The sequence below is a fragment of the Mirounga angustirostris genome, unplaced genomic scaffold, assembly GCF_029215605.1.
Source record: "Mirounga angustirostris isolate CCGP_5_RB_7025 unplaced genomic scaffold, mMirAng1.0.hap1 SCAF_14, whole genome shotgun sequence".
Lineage (NCBI taxonomy): Eukaryota > Metazoa > Chordata > Mammalia > Carnivora > Phocidae > Mirounga > Mirounga angustirostris.
The window spans coordinates 19,882,770-19,897,852 of NW_026991722.1; the positions used below are offsets into that span (position 1 = coordinate 19,882,770).

Here is a 15,083-nt window from a genome sequence, read left to right on the forward strand (position 1 = left end):
TCTAGATCCGAACTACTCTGGAAAAGATCCGAAATCAAATTTTTAAAGATGAAGTAGGACATAACAGTACACATCACAAACTAGAAACAAAGGTAATAAATGGATCAAAATGTACCACTTTATTCCTTCAGTAAATAAACATAAAACAGTATAAACCTTATTTAAATAACTTTTTAATATAATTATTAAATTTTCCTTTGAAGCTTTGAATGATGAATGTTAAATATTTTGTCAGTATCTAAAGATGTTAATGGGCATATGTAAGAAATATTTAACCACAGATGTTATTAGTAGGCTCAGATTGGAATGACTAGACCTTACTTGAATATTTTAAACGGGGCTTACTTATCTAAAGTATATGGGAAGATGTCAGCCCAGCCAGGATATATGGCAGCAACATTTCCCAAAGACAGATGGAGGTACACCTTTTAGGCTCACAGAGTTGAAGCTGTTAGGTTTCTGGGTCAAGTGATCAGACAGTTGATAAACTGAAATTTCCCTCTCCCCTTCGACTGACCTTATATTCGTGACATCAAGCAATCTACGCTTAGCCTTGTCTGGATTCTGCAGGTTAGAGCTCATCTGAGCCAGGTGCACCTCATCAATGTCAGTGTTGTCCACTATATAGTATGGCCACAGAGCATGCAGATCACAGGGTCTGAGGTATAAACAGTGTTCCCTTTATCATCCTCAGCCTCCCAAACTAACACAACTAGCTCCAAATATTTTCTTTTTTTTTTTTTTTTAGGATTTTATTCATTTATTTGAGAGAGAGAGAGAGAGCGTGAGCACGAGGGGGGTGGGGTGAGGAGCAGAGGGAGAAGCAAACTCCCCGCTGAGCAGGGAGCCCGATGTGGGGCTCGATCCCAGAACCCTGGGATCATGACCTGAGCTGAAGGCAGACACTTAACCGACTGAGCCACCCAGGTGCCCCAGCTCCAAATATTTTCTTATAGTAAGTGCTCAGAAACTAGAAAAAAAGGTTAATATTTGTGAATGGTGAAAAAGATAAAAAAATTCCATTTTGGTTCTGTGGAGTTGTTTATTAGACCTCTAAGTGGAGGTTCCTCATGGGTGCTGCATGTCTGATTCTGGGGTTGAAGGGTCTGGGCTTGGAGGTCCAGGCTACAGGGCAGAGATTTGGGGCATAAGGATAGCATTTAAAGTTCTGAAATTGGACGAGATCACCAAATATGTGAGTGTGGATAGAAATGACAGGGGCACCTGGGTGTCTCAGTCAGTTGAGCATCTGACTCTTGGTTTTGGGTTAGGTCATGATCTTATGGGTCCTAAGATGGAGCCCTGCCTCCAGCTCTAGGCTCAGAGGGAAGTCGAGGATTCTCTCCTTCTGCCTCTCCTGCCACATGGGCAGGAGCTCTCTCTCTCAAAAATAAATACGTAAATAAATAAACAAATCTCAAAAACCAAAAGAAATGACAGAAAATTTGAGCCTTGAGTTCTGAGATATCCAACACTTAGGAAGAAGAATCACCAGAGCAGGCTGGGGAAAGAAGCTAGTGAATTAGAAGGAAAATCAGGAGAGAGGGGAGTCACTGAAGACAAGTGAGAAAGGGTTTCAGAAAGTGGGGAGAGGCCACTGTGTCAAATGGTGCCTCTGGGCCAAGTAAATGGAGGGCTGAACATTGACCACTGGATCTAACAATGGGGAGGTTGTTGGTGACCTTGATAGGAGTAGCTTCTTAGGAATGGAGAGGAATTGTGTTGCTGGTGTCTGCCTTGGTCATCTCAAACCTCAGATGGTTAGCAGACATATAACAGCCTCAAAGTACCTGCCCCTTCCCCTGCAATATCTGAACAATGTCCATGTAGGAATTTAGCCGTCGTGATCTCGGGCTTTGCTGCTCACCAAGTGTGGGCTGCCGTCCTGGAAGTAACAGCAATATCAGGGAGGTCTTTAGAAATGCAGCATCCAGCGAAGAATAGCATGGAGCAGATACCATTTGGAGGGCAGTGAAATTTACTGGAAAAAAAAATTGTATAATCACTTCTAATTCTACTCTCTAGAGATAACCGTTACTAACATTTGCTATGTACATCCTTCAGTTTTTTTCCTATGCATGTTTTTGTATATATGGCTATGTTTCTTTCCATAAAATGGTATTACTGTATATATTGTTTTATGTCCTGTGTATTTCATGTAGAAGTATATTGCTCACATTTTCCCATGTCAATATATATTCTTCTATGGCTTAAAAAAAAAAGGAAGAAATGCGGCATCTAGAGCCCCACCCCAGACCTCTTGAATCAGAATCTGCATTTAACCAGATCTGTCACCAAATGACTCATATGCACATTAAAGTTCAAGACGCACAAATCCATGACCTTTGTAGCTATCTATTGCTGCCAGCAATCTGCCTTCTATAAGAATCTTTCTATCAAGTATCCTTTAACAAATTAAAAAACAAAATAACTTCTATATACAGAGAGTGAGAGTATATAGTAGGGTCTGGAGTACAGTAAATAAAACCCTGACCAAGGGCGCCTGGGTGGCTCAGTTGGTTAAGCGACTGCCTTCGGCTCAGGTCATGATCCTGGAGTCCCAGGATCGAGTCCCGCATCGGGCTCCCTGCTCGGCGGGGAGCCTGCTTCTGCCTCTGACCCTCCCCCCTCTCATGTGCTCGCTCTCTCTCATTCTCTCTGTCTCAAATAAATAAATAAAATCTTTAAAAAAAATAAATAAATAAAACCCTGACCAAATTATAGTAACTATATTATTTATATGCACTATATTCTTTTTTGCTTTTTTGTTTTTATTTCTGTAAATGTAGCCCATCTTTTGTACTGAAAAGAATATTGGCTTTGTTAAACAGACTTGGATTCTAATTCTGGTTCTGGTAGTTATTTTAGGTATAACCTCGGCTTATTAGTGAAACACTCTCATCGTCAGTTTTCTTCTCTGTATAATGGTCACAGTGCCTTCTAGTGTTTTAAGTAATCAGACAAAGGGGTGTTGATAAAACATCTAAAAGATTACAGGGCACATAGGTAGGTAGATGCTTATTAAATAGAAGCTATTATTTTATAATTGTTTCATGTAGGGTATGTAGAATCGTGTAATTCCTTCGTCTGTCTTGAAATAATTTGGAAGAGCAGAAAGCATAGGATGGATACTCAAGCGGCTGTGTAAAGAGCTCTCCCACTTATTGCATAAACCCAGGCTCAGTACCTCACTTTTCATATCGTAAAATTGATGTAGTTGGGTTAGATCATTTCAAATTTCCTTTCCACTTCTGCGTGTCCTTGATTCCAGATGAGATTTATCTTATGCTCCAAGTGTATTTTCAGTGGGCTAGAGTTTACATTGAGTCACACTGGCAGTAATATTCAGTTCTGACATCTCTGGAAATTTAATATGGGGTGATTACAGTGAAACATCACTGAACATTGAATATTATGTCTTGTAACTATTATGTCTGATTATATTAGTTTATAATACAATGTAACCAAAATGCACTTATGTCTGCAACTTAGGTAAAAAAGGAAAAAAAGTTGGCCTTGTGGATATTATTTATCTCCTAAAAAGGACTTCATGGTAAATTTAAAACTATAGGAAATATAAAAAGTATAAAAGATGTACCTCTACCTTTTTTTGATATAAGAATCTAATCAAATTTGAGCAAATATAGAGGTCAGCTGCTTCATCTAGAATTCCCTATTAATACTTGAAATTCAAAAGATGTATTTTATTTGTGCTGACCTGAATCTTTTTTGGTATATGTAATAGTGAGTGGTAATTACTGTTGTCAAAGTTTGTAGAGGAAGGGAATAGTCAGGTTGCTGAGTTTTGTGTTTTTTCATTTCAGCACTGTCGAAACATTCAAAATGGCTCTGATTCTGAAATGGACCCCTCTTGTTGCAGTTTGGATCTGCTCATGGAAAGGATGAAAGGAAAAGAACAGCAGATCTTAGAAATGAACAAAGAAAATGAAGTATTGAAAATCAAGGTATGACTATCAGGAGAAATTTCTTTTTTTTTTTTTAGATTTTATTTATATATTTTAGGGAGAGAGTGGGAAGGGGCAGAAGGAAAGGGAGAGACAGAATCTCAAGCAGACTCCCTGCTGAGTGCAGAGCCTGACATGGGGCTCAGTCTCCCAACCCTGAGATCATAACCTGAGCCAAAACCAAGAGTTGGACGCTTAACTGACTGAGCCACCCAGGTGCCCCTATTAAGAGAAATCTAATTTTGTATTTTTGAGCCAATAAGATAGCTTCATGGATGTGTAAAAACAGACAGACATCATTATACATCCACAGATCCATACGTATGTTCACCTATGTAGAGAAATGCTTTTCCATTTCATAAATTAATTCTGTTTTATTTTGAAGACTACTTTACTATTGAAAAGATTTTACACAAGTTCAATGGGTATAAAGTTTCAGTTGTGCAAGATGAATCAGTTCTAGAGATCTGCTGTGTTGTGCCGGTAGTTAATACGGTGTCTTACACTTAAAAATGTGTTAAGAGGGTCGTCTCATGTTAAGTGTTCTTACTAAATAATTTTTTAAAGTCTTTCATGTTTAATAAATATTAATTAGAGCACTCAAAGTCAAATGTCTCATTATTTTGTTTAATTAATCTATTGTTGGATGCTTTAGATTTTCTTCTTTTTCTTTTTCTTTTTTTGGTTTGTTATGTATGCAGTCCTGCAATGAATATCTCTGTAGGTAAATCCTTGTGGCCATTCCTGATTATTTCTTTAGGTTAAGTCCCTTGAGAGATTCATGACACTCACCCTTAATCCTCACCTCTTGTCCCACTGCTATTTTAGGAAAATACATCTTTTAGGACTGTTGTGGACATCAATGATAAAACACAAATAAGTGTATAAGCCGATAAAGCACTGGGAGCTCTTTGAAGGGTGCAGTTTATAAATGTAGCCCATTGATTTTGGAGCTTTATTTTTTTTTTATTTTTTTTTTAAAGATTTTATTTATTTATTTGAGAGAGAGAATGAGATAGAGAGAGCACATGAGAGGGGGGAGGGTCAGAAGGAGAAGCAGACTTCCCGCCGAGCAGGGAGCCCGATGTGGGACTCGATCCCGGGACTCCAGGATCATGACCTGAGCCGAAGGCAGTCGCCTAACCAACTGAGCCACCCAGGCGCCCGATTTTGGAGCTTTAGATTGGCCTGGTCAGTGCAAATCCTTCTGCATGACAGTTTCCCTAAATAGGGCATTTCTCATTTTACATTTTCCTCTTAACCAGATCGTAGTGTCTTTTCTCCTATCTGTTGTCTAGGAGGATGCAATGGTACAGTTACAGCCTGTTTTCAACCGCCTGTCAAGCTGTTCTGCCTTTAACCCTTTTTGCTGTAAACGTCGAAACATTCATGACCTCTTTTCCCAGCTGGAAGCCTGCAGACAAGCAGGAGCAGGGGCTCTGAGAAACGTGGCCCAGAGATTATCTGAAAGCTACCAAACACAGTCTGAAGAAGTTAGAAAGAAGCATGAGGATGGTAAACACTTACTCGAGGTACTAAGCTAGCAGCTTGTCTATTGGAGAACTAGCACCCCGGTGCGTGTGTCTGTGTGTTGGTTCACGAATCTCTTTTTGAGGTTAGGTGTAAAATAAGCAACGTCCCGGGACTCTGGCAAGCCTTGGACAGGGCAGGGTGCCCATCTTCGGCGCTGGTCTCTCCCCACCCCTGCTTGGCCTGGCGCCCAGACGTTGCCCGGATCCTGTGTTGCTGCAGTTGTCCAGAGCCCTGTGGAACACCGGTGGAAGGAGGCGGTACCCCCTGCCTGGAAATCGGGGCTGTCCCGGTGACACTGGCCAGTGACTCCTCCCCTGGTTCTGCTTTGGACTAACTAGATGACCTAGGTAGAGGCGTTCTCCCTCTTTGGGGTTGGCTTTCCGTGTCTCTACAATGAAAGAATTGGCCTAGATCAATGGTTTCAAAACGGTTTTGACCCTAGAATATATTCTTCAAATTAAAAAAAAGAAAACGTATGTGTACCTTTATATTTTAAAATGCATATTTCATATTTTAATATATAAATTAAAATATTTTAAACACATAAATATGTACACATGTGTATGTATGTGTGTGTGTATATCATAGACATACACACGTGCAGACACACCCATCCTTTTTTTGCTTTGTTTTTAAATCTGAAGGGTACATTCTAGGACCAGTTATACACCAAGCGTATTCTAGGACTGGAAAAGGAAAAAAAAATGTGTGTGTGTGTATGTTCATCAAAACTCAAAATAGGGAAGCTCACTGATGCTGGGGTGGGGTGCCTAGGCCTCTGCGAGGTCCCCAGGGGAGCACAGTAGGAAATCCACTGGGCAGGTGATACACCTTCATGCTGCTGGATGTGGTGGTGATGGTCAGAAACTCACACGCATGTGACGGTGCAGATTAAGAAGCTCAGTGAATGAAGCGAGCCCGCTTATGTGGACCCGAGTGCTCTGTGTGAGTGAATGGTTGGCCTGTAGGGAAGGGAATGCACGCACGTTCTGCAAAGGGGCCTCAGCGCCGGCCTGAAGTTGCCTGGCAGGAATGCCCAGCTGGGGTTTCCAAGGGAAGGGAGCTAGACACTTTTTTCTACTGTAAATCTCAAGTTTTATGAAATGTAAATGCTGATGTGTGTGTGCATGTCGAAGTCAGTTGAGACACTCCCAAGTGTGGCCTATGGGCTGCCAGATGTAGACTTCACTTCTATGGTCTTTAGTACAACTCAGGCTATAGGCCTGAGAAATAGCCCCCAACACAGTGGGGATCATTATTCTGCTTTTATGAAACTTTCTGATTAAAAATAAAACACTAAAAAAAAAACTGAAACGTTTTTTACTGGAACAGTAAAAGATTTCATTTTTGTTCTAATTCAGTTTCATTGAGAAAAAGTCAAAAATTTCACTTTTCTTAAATTAGCATCTCTCTTATACCAGTTGGGATAGCATGATTTATGGTAACACGTGTAAACATTCTAGGAATAATACTAATATATTATTAATTCTACATTGCTTTAGTTTGTTGCAGCCCATTAATTCAAAAGAGTAATTTGAATCAAGTGTGAATTATTAACTTTTTTTGGCTACTCAACATTATAGAGGGAGAGAATAGCTGTATAAATTTAATAAAAGCAAGAGTTTGATAATCATTTTTCTGACCTAAGGTTAACAGACTCGAAAAGGAACAGCAACTGAAGCAACATGTTGAAAATCTGAATCAGGTTGCTGAAAAGCTTGAAGAAAAACATAATCAAATCACAGAGCTGGAGAACCTTGTACAGAGGATGGAAAGGGTGAGCCCCTGGGGATTTAAAGGGATTTCTTCCAGACAGGGTTAGGGAGAGGATGAAAGAAAATAGCACTAAAATAAATATATAAATATTACATATGTATAAATATAACTTATAAGTTTATATAATTAAATATATTTATATAATAACATGTATATTTTATTTTATTAGGTTTTTTTTATTATGTTCAATTAGCCAACAATAATATATATATTTTAGAAAGAGAGCATGCATGCTAGAGCGAGCAGGGGGAGGGGAGGAGCAGAGGGAAAGGGAGAGAAACAATCTCAAGCAGACTCCCTGCTAAGCACGGAGCCCAACGTGGGGCTTGATTTCATGACCCTGAGATCATGACCTGAGCCAAAATCAAGAGCAGGATGCCCAACCGACTGAGCCACCCAGGCACCCCTAAAATAAATAAGATATTAATTGAAAGTAAGTACCCTTTGCAACAACTAAGACTTTAGAAAGTACTCAATAATATTAGTTCCTTCCCTTATACATTTAACACGATCTGTACGGTCGCTGATTGACCTCTCTACAAATACTGTAGTCATATCATCCTCTGTCCCTTTCTCTCTCTGGTGTATGTATGGCTTAGAGAGGCGAAGCAGATGAGGCTGTGAGTAGAAACAATGGGAATGATCACAAAGTCCACCTATTACTAGGAATCATACAGTGGATCCCTGTAATCATAGCATTTCTACGTTAGAGTCAGTGAAGTATCCATTCTTTGGCCACCCGAGTTCACTTTGGGATTGTGAATACCTATGGCTGCATTAGGACCGATATAATTCACATTAAGAAAAGACATCCTCTAGGAATTGGAACTTCCATAAGAGACAATTTAGAAAAGAGTTGTGACAGAGCAAAAATTCTTAAAAATTTTATGCCGTGTGCCTTTGAAAGACACTCCAAAAATATGCACAAGGTGAGCCCATAAATTTAATAATGCATCCCTTAGAATTTAGAATACAGGCAAACCAAGGAATACTGGGTTTTTAGTGGCAAAACAAACTAATAGAAAATTGGGCTCTCTGAAACTGAATTTGGCCTAGATAAGAATATAGGCTTTGGAGGTGCCTAGATGCCTGGCTCATTCAGTAGAGCGTGCCACTCTTGATTACAGGGTTGTGAGTTCGAGCCTCACATTGGGTGTAGAGATTACTTAAAAATAAAATCTTAAAAAAAAAAAAAAAGAATATAGGTTTTGACTGCTGGTAAATATTGCCCAATAAATTTTTATATTTACTGTAATAATTCCCTGATTTGCCTTTTCCCTCCTCAGCCTTACTCCGTTTTATGTCTGCTTGAGTTGATGCCATCTGAGAAATGTCACTTCAGAAGCATCACATTTCCATATTCAGGTTTCTTGCCAAAGGAAATTTGATTAATTTTTTACATATTTCCCAATAATTTATAACACTGAGTTTGGTTGAATTTGTAGTGTCAGTGAAGGTCCTATGAGGAAATCACAAAAATTAAATAAGCCCAAATTTAACTGAATCTAGTAATAATAATATATAGCTACATATATAGTATTGTGCAGTGGGTCACTGAATGGTTTACTGGAGCCAGAATCGCTGGGCTAGAATGTCCTCAAGCAGCTGGTTTGCTGAAGTGGGACAGTGTATGGTTAGGATATTTTGAACAAACTGTAACATTTGGATGACTACTTTTTAACATTAGAATATTTATCCTGTAATAAATAGTTTCTCAAACTCAGCACAAAGAATGTTTGCATTTAGAAAAGGAAGACAGTTCTGGAATGCAAATAGGGCTGATTAACCAGCTTTCATTTAAATTTAGATTTGTGATCACCTCAAACCCAAACCCAGTCACACTGGGCCAGGTTTAATAGCCAGCTGTGGAATATCATTTCTATTTCCTAGAAATCCTGTGAAATGGATGTGAGTTCGTCTCAGAATTCTGGGTTACCTTCATTTGACTGTTTACTCAACAAATACTTGAGCACTTACCGTGTACCAGTCAGAGCTAGAGGCTAGATATCTGTTTGTAAATGAACCGGGTATAGTCTCTTTGTGGAGATTGCAATGTAGGATATCTGGGTTCTGTGGGACTCGAGGAACTTCCCATACCTCTCTTCATTCATTCTCCTAGGGAGGCAAACACCCATATTGAAGGTAGGGGAATGTACCCCCGAATAAAGTTGGCTGGCTTAGATATTGGCAGACATTTTTGAGAAGTGATAGCCTAGCATTTATCTTTTTTGTTTTATTGCTTTTGGTTTTTTTGCATTTATTTTGATATTGACCCGTAATGGTGGACTGTCTTTAGGTGCTCTGTGACCAAGTAAGTGGACAGGATGCCCATGGTTCATGGCCTTGCAGGAACTTTCCTGAATATTCTAGTTCAGTAATTTCCTAGAGTAGAGCCTACTGAAATCTCAGGAAGGTGGAAGTAGGTGGGGATGGATGGAAGGGCACTGTGCAGGAGTTTTTTTAAAAACATATTTAGGTTAAAGGGATGTTATATCTGTAAAACAAACAAGCAAATAAATTAAACTATAAGAAACAAAGCTTGGCAACATCTTCTTGTTTTAAGGTAATACTGAGAATACTTTTAAGGCTGTGATGAAGGGTTCCTTAGGTGGGGGGTGTGTATCAGAAGGAGAGGAGGGCGCACTCTAGATTTTTGTGTTAGTAGGAGAAAGACATGCGTTGAGAAAGGAAATGAAAATTAAAAATGAACGCCCACGCAGAGATTGATAAATATTGTCCTGGTAGTCGGTGGCCCCTAGAGAAGGATTCATTTTCTACTCACTTGAACAAGCCACTACTCCAGTAAATAGCCATTAGTGGTATGAGGTCTGGTAATGAACACATTACTTAAAACCTTCACCATCTGTCCCACTTTAATCAGGAATGCAGTGAGAATGAATTCCATAAACACAGTGATAAGCCAGCAAAAACGCCCAATAAGTGCATTTTAATACAGCGTATGTTCCTTTTGCTAGCAGTGCAGTTCTGTTGCATCATATTTGTTTTCCGGTCTCATTGATTTAGCTCTATTAGAATTTTAGAGCTCAGAGGTGCTTTTGAGACCACCTAGTTCCTCGTTCACCATTTTATAAATAAGGGCAGTGGGAACAAGGAACGATTCCACTGTCCTCCAGTTACCAGTTCAAAATGCTTTCCATTATGCCCTGATCTTCTCTGGTGTCAGATAAAAATGATATACTTGGTTCCTAAATCATTTAGATGTTAACATATGGCAATTATTTAAATTGGTGTCTTCTCCACTTTGATCAGTAGGGCGAGGGAGCTCTTGAGCTCCCCAGTGCAGCAGTTTTGGGAAGAGTGCATTGCCCACTGGGTGGTGCTGTGAACTCCTTTCCTATTCCACAAGACACTGTCCCTGAGAAAAAGGGCTGGCCAGTATGGTGTGATTTTCCATGTTGTCAGAGAGGAAGCATTGAGAGCCCAGGCTCCATGCTGGAACCTTGGCCAGGGCAGAATGTTTACTTGTCCAGTTGTCCAGTCTGCTTGAACCCTGGTTATGAAGATCCATTAATGGAGAGTAAGCCCATTAAGAAGAATGTTAAACACCATTTTCCTCCCTACAAAGTCAAAATATATTATCAGTGTTGTGTTTCTTTGATGATCCAAGTATCAGAATAAGCTTACAAGGCATACCTGTGATCCCTCAAAAATAAGTTGAACACAGCTAGGGAACACAAGGGAAATTCCTATACGTGACAAGAATGCTACAGGAAAAAAATTGAAAAAATTAATATAAACTTAAAAAATAATAGCGCCTAAGATAGGGAGTGTTTGACGCCTTCAAATTATTATAAATCAAGGTCCTAATATGTACGAGAGAAGCATGTGGGCCTTTCACATATAATATCTCCAACCATCCCAACGTTTCAATATAGGTAGTATTATCCCCATTTTAGGGATGTTCGGAAAGTCATGACTTAAAAAACCACGACTTAAACAAATATAGAATGAATACATGTCTGATATTTTACTCAGCTCATTCATTAATAAGGGAAGCAGTAAGATGGTAAAGCTGGTTTAAATAGATTTTGAGAAACTGGGTATTTATAGGCATTTTGAAAAAAGGAATATAGGATCGGATTACTAGATTAGATACAAAGCTGGTTAATATTTTTGAAGACCATCAAACCATAACCTGAGGGATTATCTTTTCTACCAGGCAGAAATCTGCACATGAACATGCAACTTCACAGAGTCAGGGCTCTAATCAAATCATAAACAATAGAGTCAAACACAGAAATTCTCCATGAGAATTGCTTATTCAACAATGACCCAATATGACATTAAAATCATATATGGTTTTGTTTTCCAAGTTTTGGCTAATTTTTCTTAAAAAACATGTTACAGTCACAGTTTCAAAACTAGGTCAGTCCATGTCCAAAGAGATTCCCACTGCATTTTGTATTTTACCCATATGAGTACTGCAGCAGGAGTAGTTTATTTTTTTTTTTTAAGATTTATTTATTTCTTTGAGAGCGAGCGAGCATGAGTGTGTGTGGGGGGGGAGGGTCAGAGCGAGAAGCAGACTCCCTGCTGAGCAGGGAGCCCAATTCGGGACTTGATCCTGGGACTCCAGGATCATGACCTGAGCCGAAGGCAGTTGCTTAACCAACTGAGCCACCCAGGCGCCCTGGAATGGTTTTAAACAGCCCTGTAAACAGTGTCAAAACATCAAATATTCTTACCATCGAATATTAAAAAACAAAACAAAACAAACAAAAAAAAAACAACCCACAATCATCCCAACTTGGTTTTCGTGGACTTGTTATTTATTTATTTATTTATTTATTTTTGAATGGAAAGAATTTAATAATGACATTCAGGTATTTCTTTATATTTTCTTTCTCCATATCAAAATTTCTCTTGTATTCTAACTAGGAAGTGATTTTATTGCCTGTGGCCTTGATCCTTCACTAAAAAGGCATTTACTACTTTGCTACTTTCTGACAGATGCCATGTGAGCAGGTAGGGGTATAAGGTCAATAGCGTCTTTGGATACCAGCGACTCGGTCTAATGTAGGAGAAGCAGGTGGGATGGAGGAGAGCCAATGCCTAGAGAGATGAGCTGCCAGTTTGTATTCGGGGTGGGATGGAGAGAGGCAGGAGTTAGACTGAGCACGGTATACTTCAGTAGGTGGCTGGAGGAGGAGCAAAACCTCTCCAGGCAAGTGAGGGGAGTGAAGACAACTAGTCTGGACCTGTGCCTGAGCTACTTGGAAACCACACAGGAGAATGCCTGGCCAGGCCTCATTGGGGTGGGTTGTAACAGCGCCATCTGAAATGAGCTCTTTAGCTTAAAAGGTATTTTCTAATATTATAAGAAGTGTCTTTTGCAAACAGTTTGCAAGAGTGACTTAGCAAACACATGCACACATGCACAGAAATAAATAGAATTGTATTTTATTTTCTTCTAGGAAAAGAAAACACTGCTAGAAAAAAAACTGTCTTTGGAAAACAAGCTGCTGCAACTCAAATCCAATGCTACATATGCTAAAAGGTTTGCAAATCTCCCTCCTTACTAAAGCAGTTCCTGATACCTTTCCTCTCCGATGGTCCACTGGCCAACGGACAGAAGGCTAGCACCCTCCAAGGAGACAGGAAGGCTGAAAGGGCAGGACAAAGGGAGATTACTTAATATTAACAGTCACATACCTCCCCTCCCTCCCACTGGGGAGGGTTCCCTGGTGGTACTGGGAAACTGGGGCAGGGTTAATCCTCCTGAAGAATGAATGAGCCTGTCCGTTCCCTGTTGACCCTGGGTGCTAAAGAGGATGCTTCATTCCCCCTGATGCTTCTGATTTTGTTAAAGGGTCTCTGCGATAACATGTATCAAATTGGCTAGCCCACAAGTGGAACTGTAAGATCCTTTTATGGTGCTCCCCAACTTTGTAGAGAATGAAGGAACTACTCTGAATGCATTCTTAGTTCTTTGGACTTACTTACGAATACTCACAATTCACAAGCTGTTAACAGCCCTGAGTACAGGGGTGGCGTGGATCATGGTTATCACCCAACTGCTGCATTACTTCGCTGGTTTCAGAAAAATTCTCTCAACATCATGTAATAACTTATAACGTATAAAGTTTCCTCACTTTTGTCCCCCTTCCCTTCTCTTCTCTTTTAATTCTAAACCTGCCACTGTCATTATAGGTTCTGATATAATGTTCCAAGTCAAGCCTATTTTGAGGTCTTCTTTTATCCATCTGCAACTATTGCTTCTTAGGATATCAAGCACTATGATGAGCCTCAGAATGTACAAATTCTTATTCTCATTTATCCAGTAATATATACTCAAACATCCCTCTCTCTTGGTCTTTGATTTTTTTTTCTGTTTCTCTTTCCTTTCCAATTATCTTTCTTTCTCTTCTCATCTCTCACAAGCTTCTGCCTTCCGTCTGGCTCATAGTCATGTATTGAACCACATACGCCAAAGTCCAGACCTGGTCTGACCCTAGCAATTGCACTTACATATTCAGAACACACTGCAACACCACTGATATTAATTTACCCATATTCTTCTTTGTGAACAAGCACGTAGCCCCAGTAGGGAGCTTTCTAAGAGAGTGCAGGATAGCACTGCTCATCTCTGTCGGAAATGAAGAAGTACCGTGGAGGACATTCCTAGGTCTTCAGAATTACTTGCATATACTCATAACTCTTAAGTAAATCTGTGGGTTATGTTGGGTTTTTTTCCTTTTTAAAGAGAGTCTGTGCATACAGCAGAACTACTGGCTGGCACACTATGCTTTCCATCAAGAGTCCAGACAACCTGAGTCTGATTTTTTTTTCCTTTAGAAATGATTTTTATTGATAATAGGGTTTTTGTCAGTCTTTGAGCCAAAAATGTAACCATTTTAGAAACCAAACTGAACTGTTCTTTCTGTTCTATTATATATGAGCAGTTGTTATAGGGAATTCTCAGACAGCTCTTAGGGAGGATTTAGAAATGTCTTGAGGGAAATGGATGTTTTGTGTTTCTAGAAAGGTGTTTGAACATCCAGGCTTATGTAATTTTTATAGACTGTAGGCATCACAAATATTTATCTTACTTATTATTTGTCTGTGTGTAGACAAGAAAATGAAATCAGTAGGAGTCAGACTCTTTTGGTTAAGGCAATAGAGACTTGGTAAAGCTACCACAAATAAGAGGATTTCTGGTAGGTGAAGACTGATTAGATATGGCCACAAAGAAGATGGATCTCGTGGGAAGACGGGAAGACCACCCTTTAGCATCTAATGTGTTTTCAAAAACCAGATTATTTTGTTGCTCCTGTTCAGTTATGTGTATTCATACAGTTTCACTCTTTCTTGTTCTTTGTTTTTCCTGTGTGATTTATTAGCTTTTTTCAGTGGTTTTCTCCAGCTGGCTTATATTCTTCATTTTCCTTTCAAATTGCAGAGGAAAGAGTCTATGGGCCTAATACTACTTCCTGTATTGGGCAGATTGTTCATGGTCACCAAACTCCTACATTGTCATCTAACCAATGGCCTTTTGGCAGGCACCAACTCCCAGTCCTACAGGTGGCCTTCCCTTACCCCCAAAAGAGCTCCCTGATCAGGGGGCTCTGGGTGATTACATTTCCCTTGGGCAGGATAGTGGGTTTGACAGGTGCCATGGCTCTCTGCCATTTTTTTTATATCTGTATGACATTTATTTATAGATTTTTCTCTATATAAGCCTAAGTTAATTATTTAGTTCAGTTTAAACAATCTGTTTTTTAATTTATTTTATTTATTTTTTAAAATTTTATTATGTTATGTTAATCACCATACATTACATCATTAGTT

General features: G+C 39.5%; 1 protein-coding gene across 4 annotated transcripts in view; it reads left to right on the forward strand.

Annotated features, from left to right (window-relative positions):
• Window positions 1–15,083, forward strand: part of CCDC68 (coiled-coil domain containing 68) — a 52,641-nt gene that overhangs the window by 16,049 nt on the left and 21,509 nt on the right. For all 4 annotated transcript variants that reach the window (XM_064578887.1, XM_045886675.3, XM_064578888.1 and 1 more), the window contains 5 exons: window positions 6–92; window positions 3,825–3,965; window positions 5,372–5,497; window positions 7,147–7,275; window positions 12,710–12,792. In XM_064578887.1, the coding sequence (XP_064434957.1) occupies window positions 6–92; window positions 3,825–3,965; window positions 5,372–5,497; window positions 7,147–7,275; window positions 12,710–12,792 (566 nt within the window). The remainder of the gene's footprint in view (window positions 1–5; window positions 93–3,824; window positions 3,966–5,371; window positions 5,498–7,146; window positions 7,276–12,709; window positions 12,793–15,083) is intronic.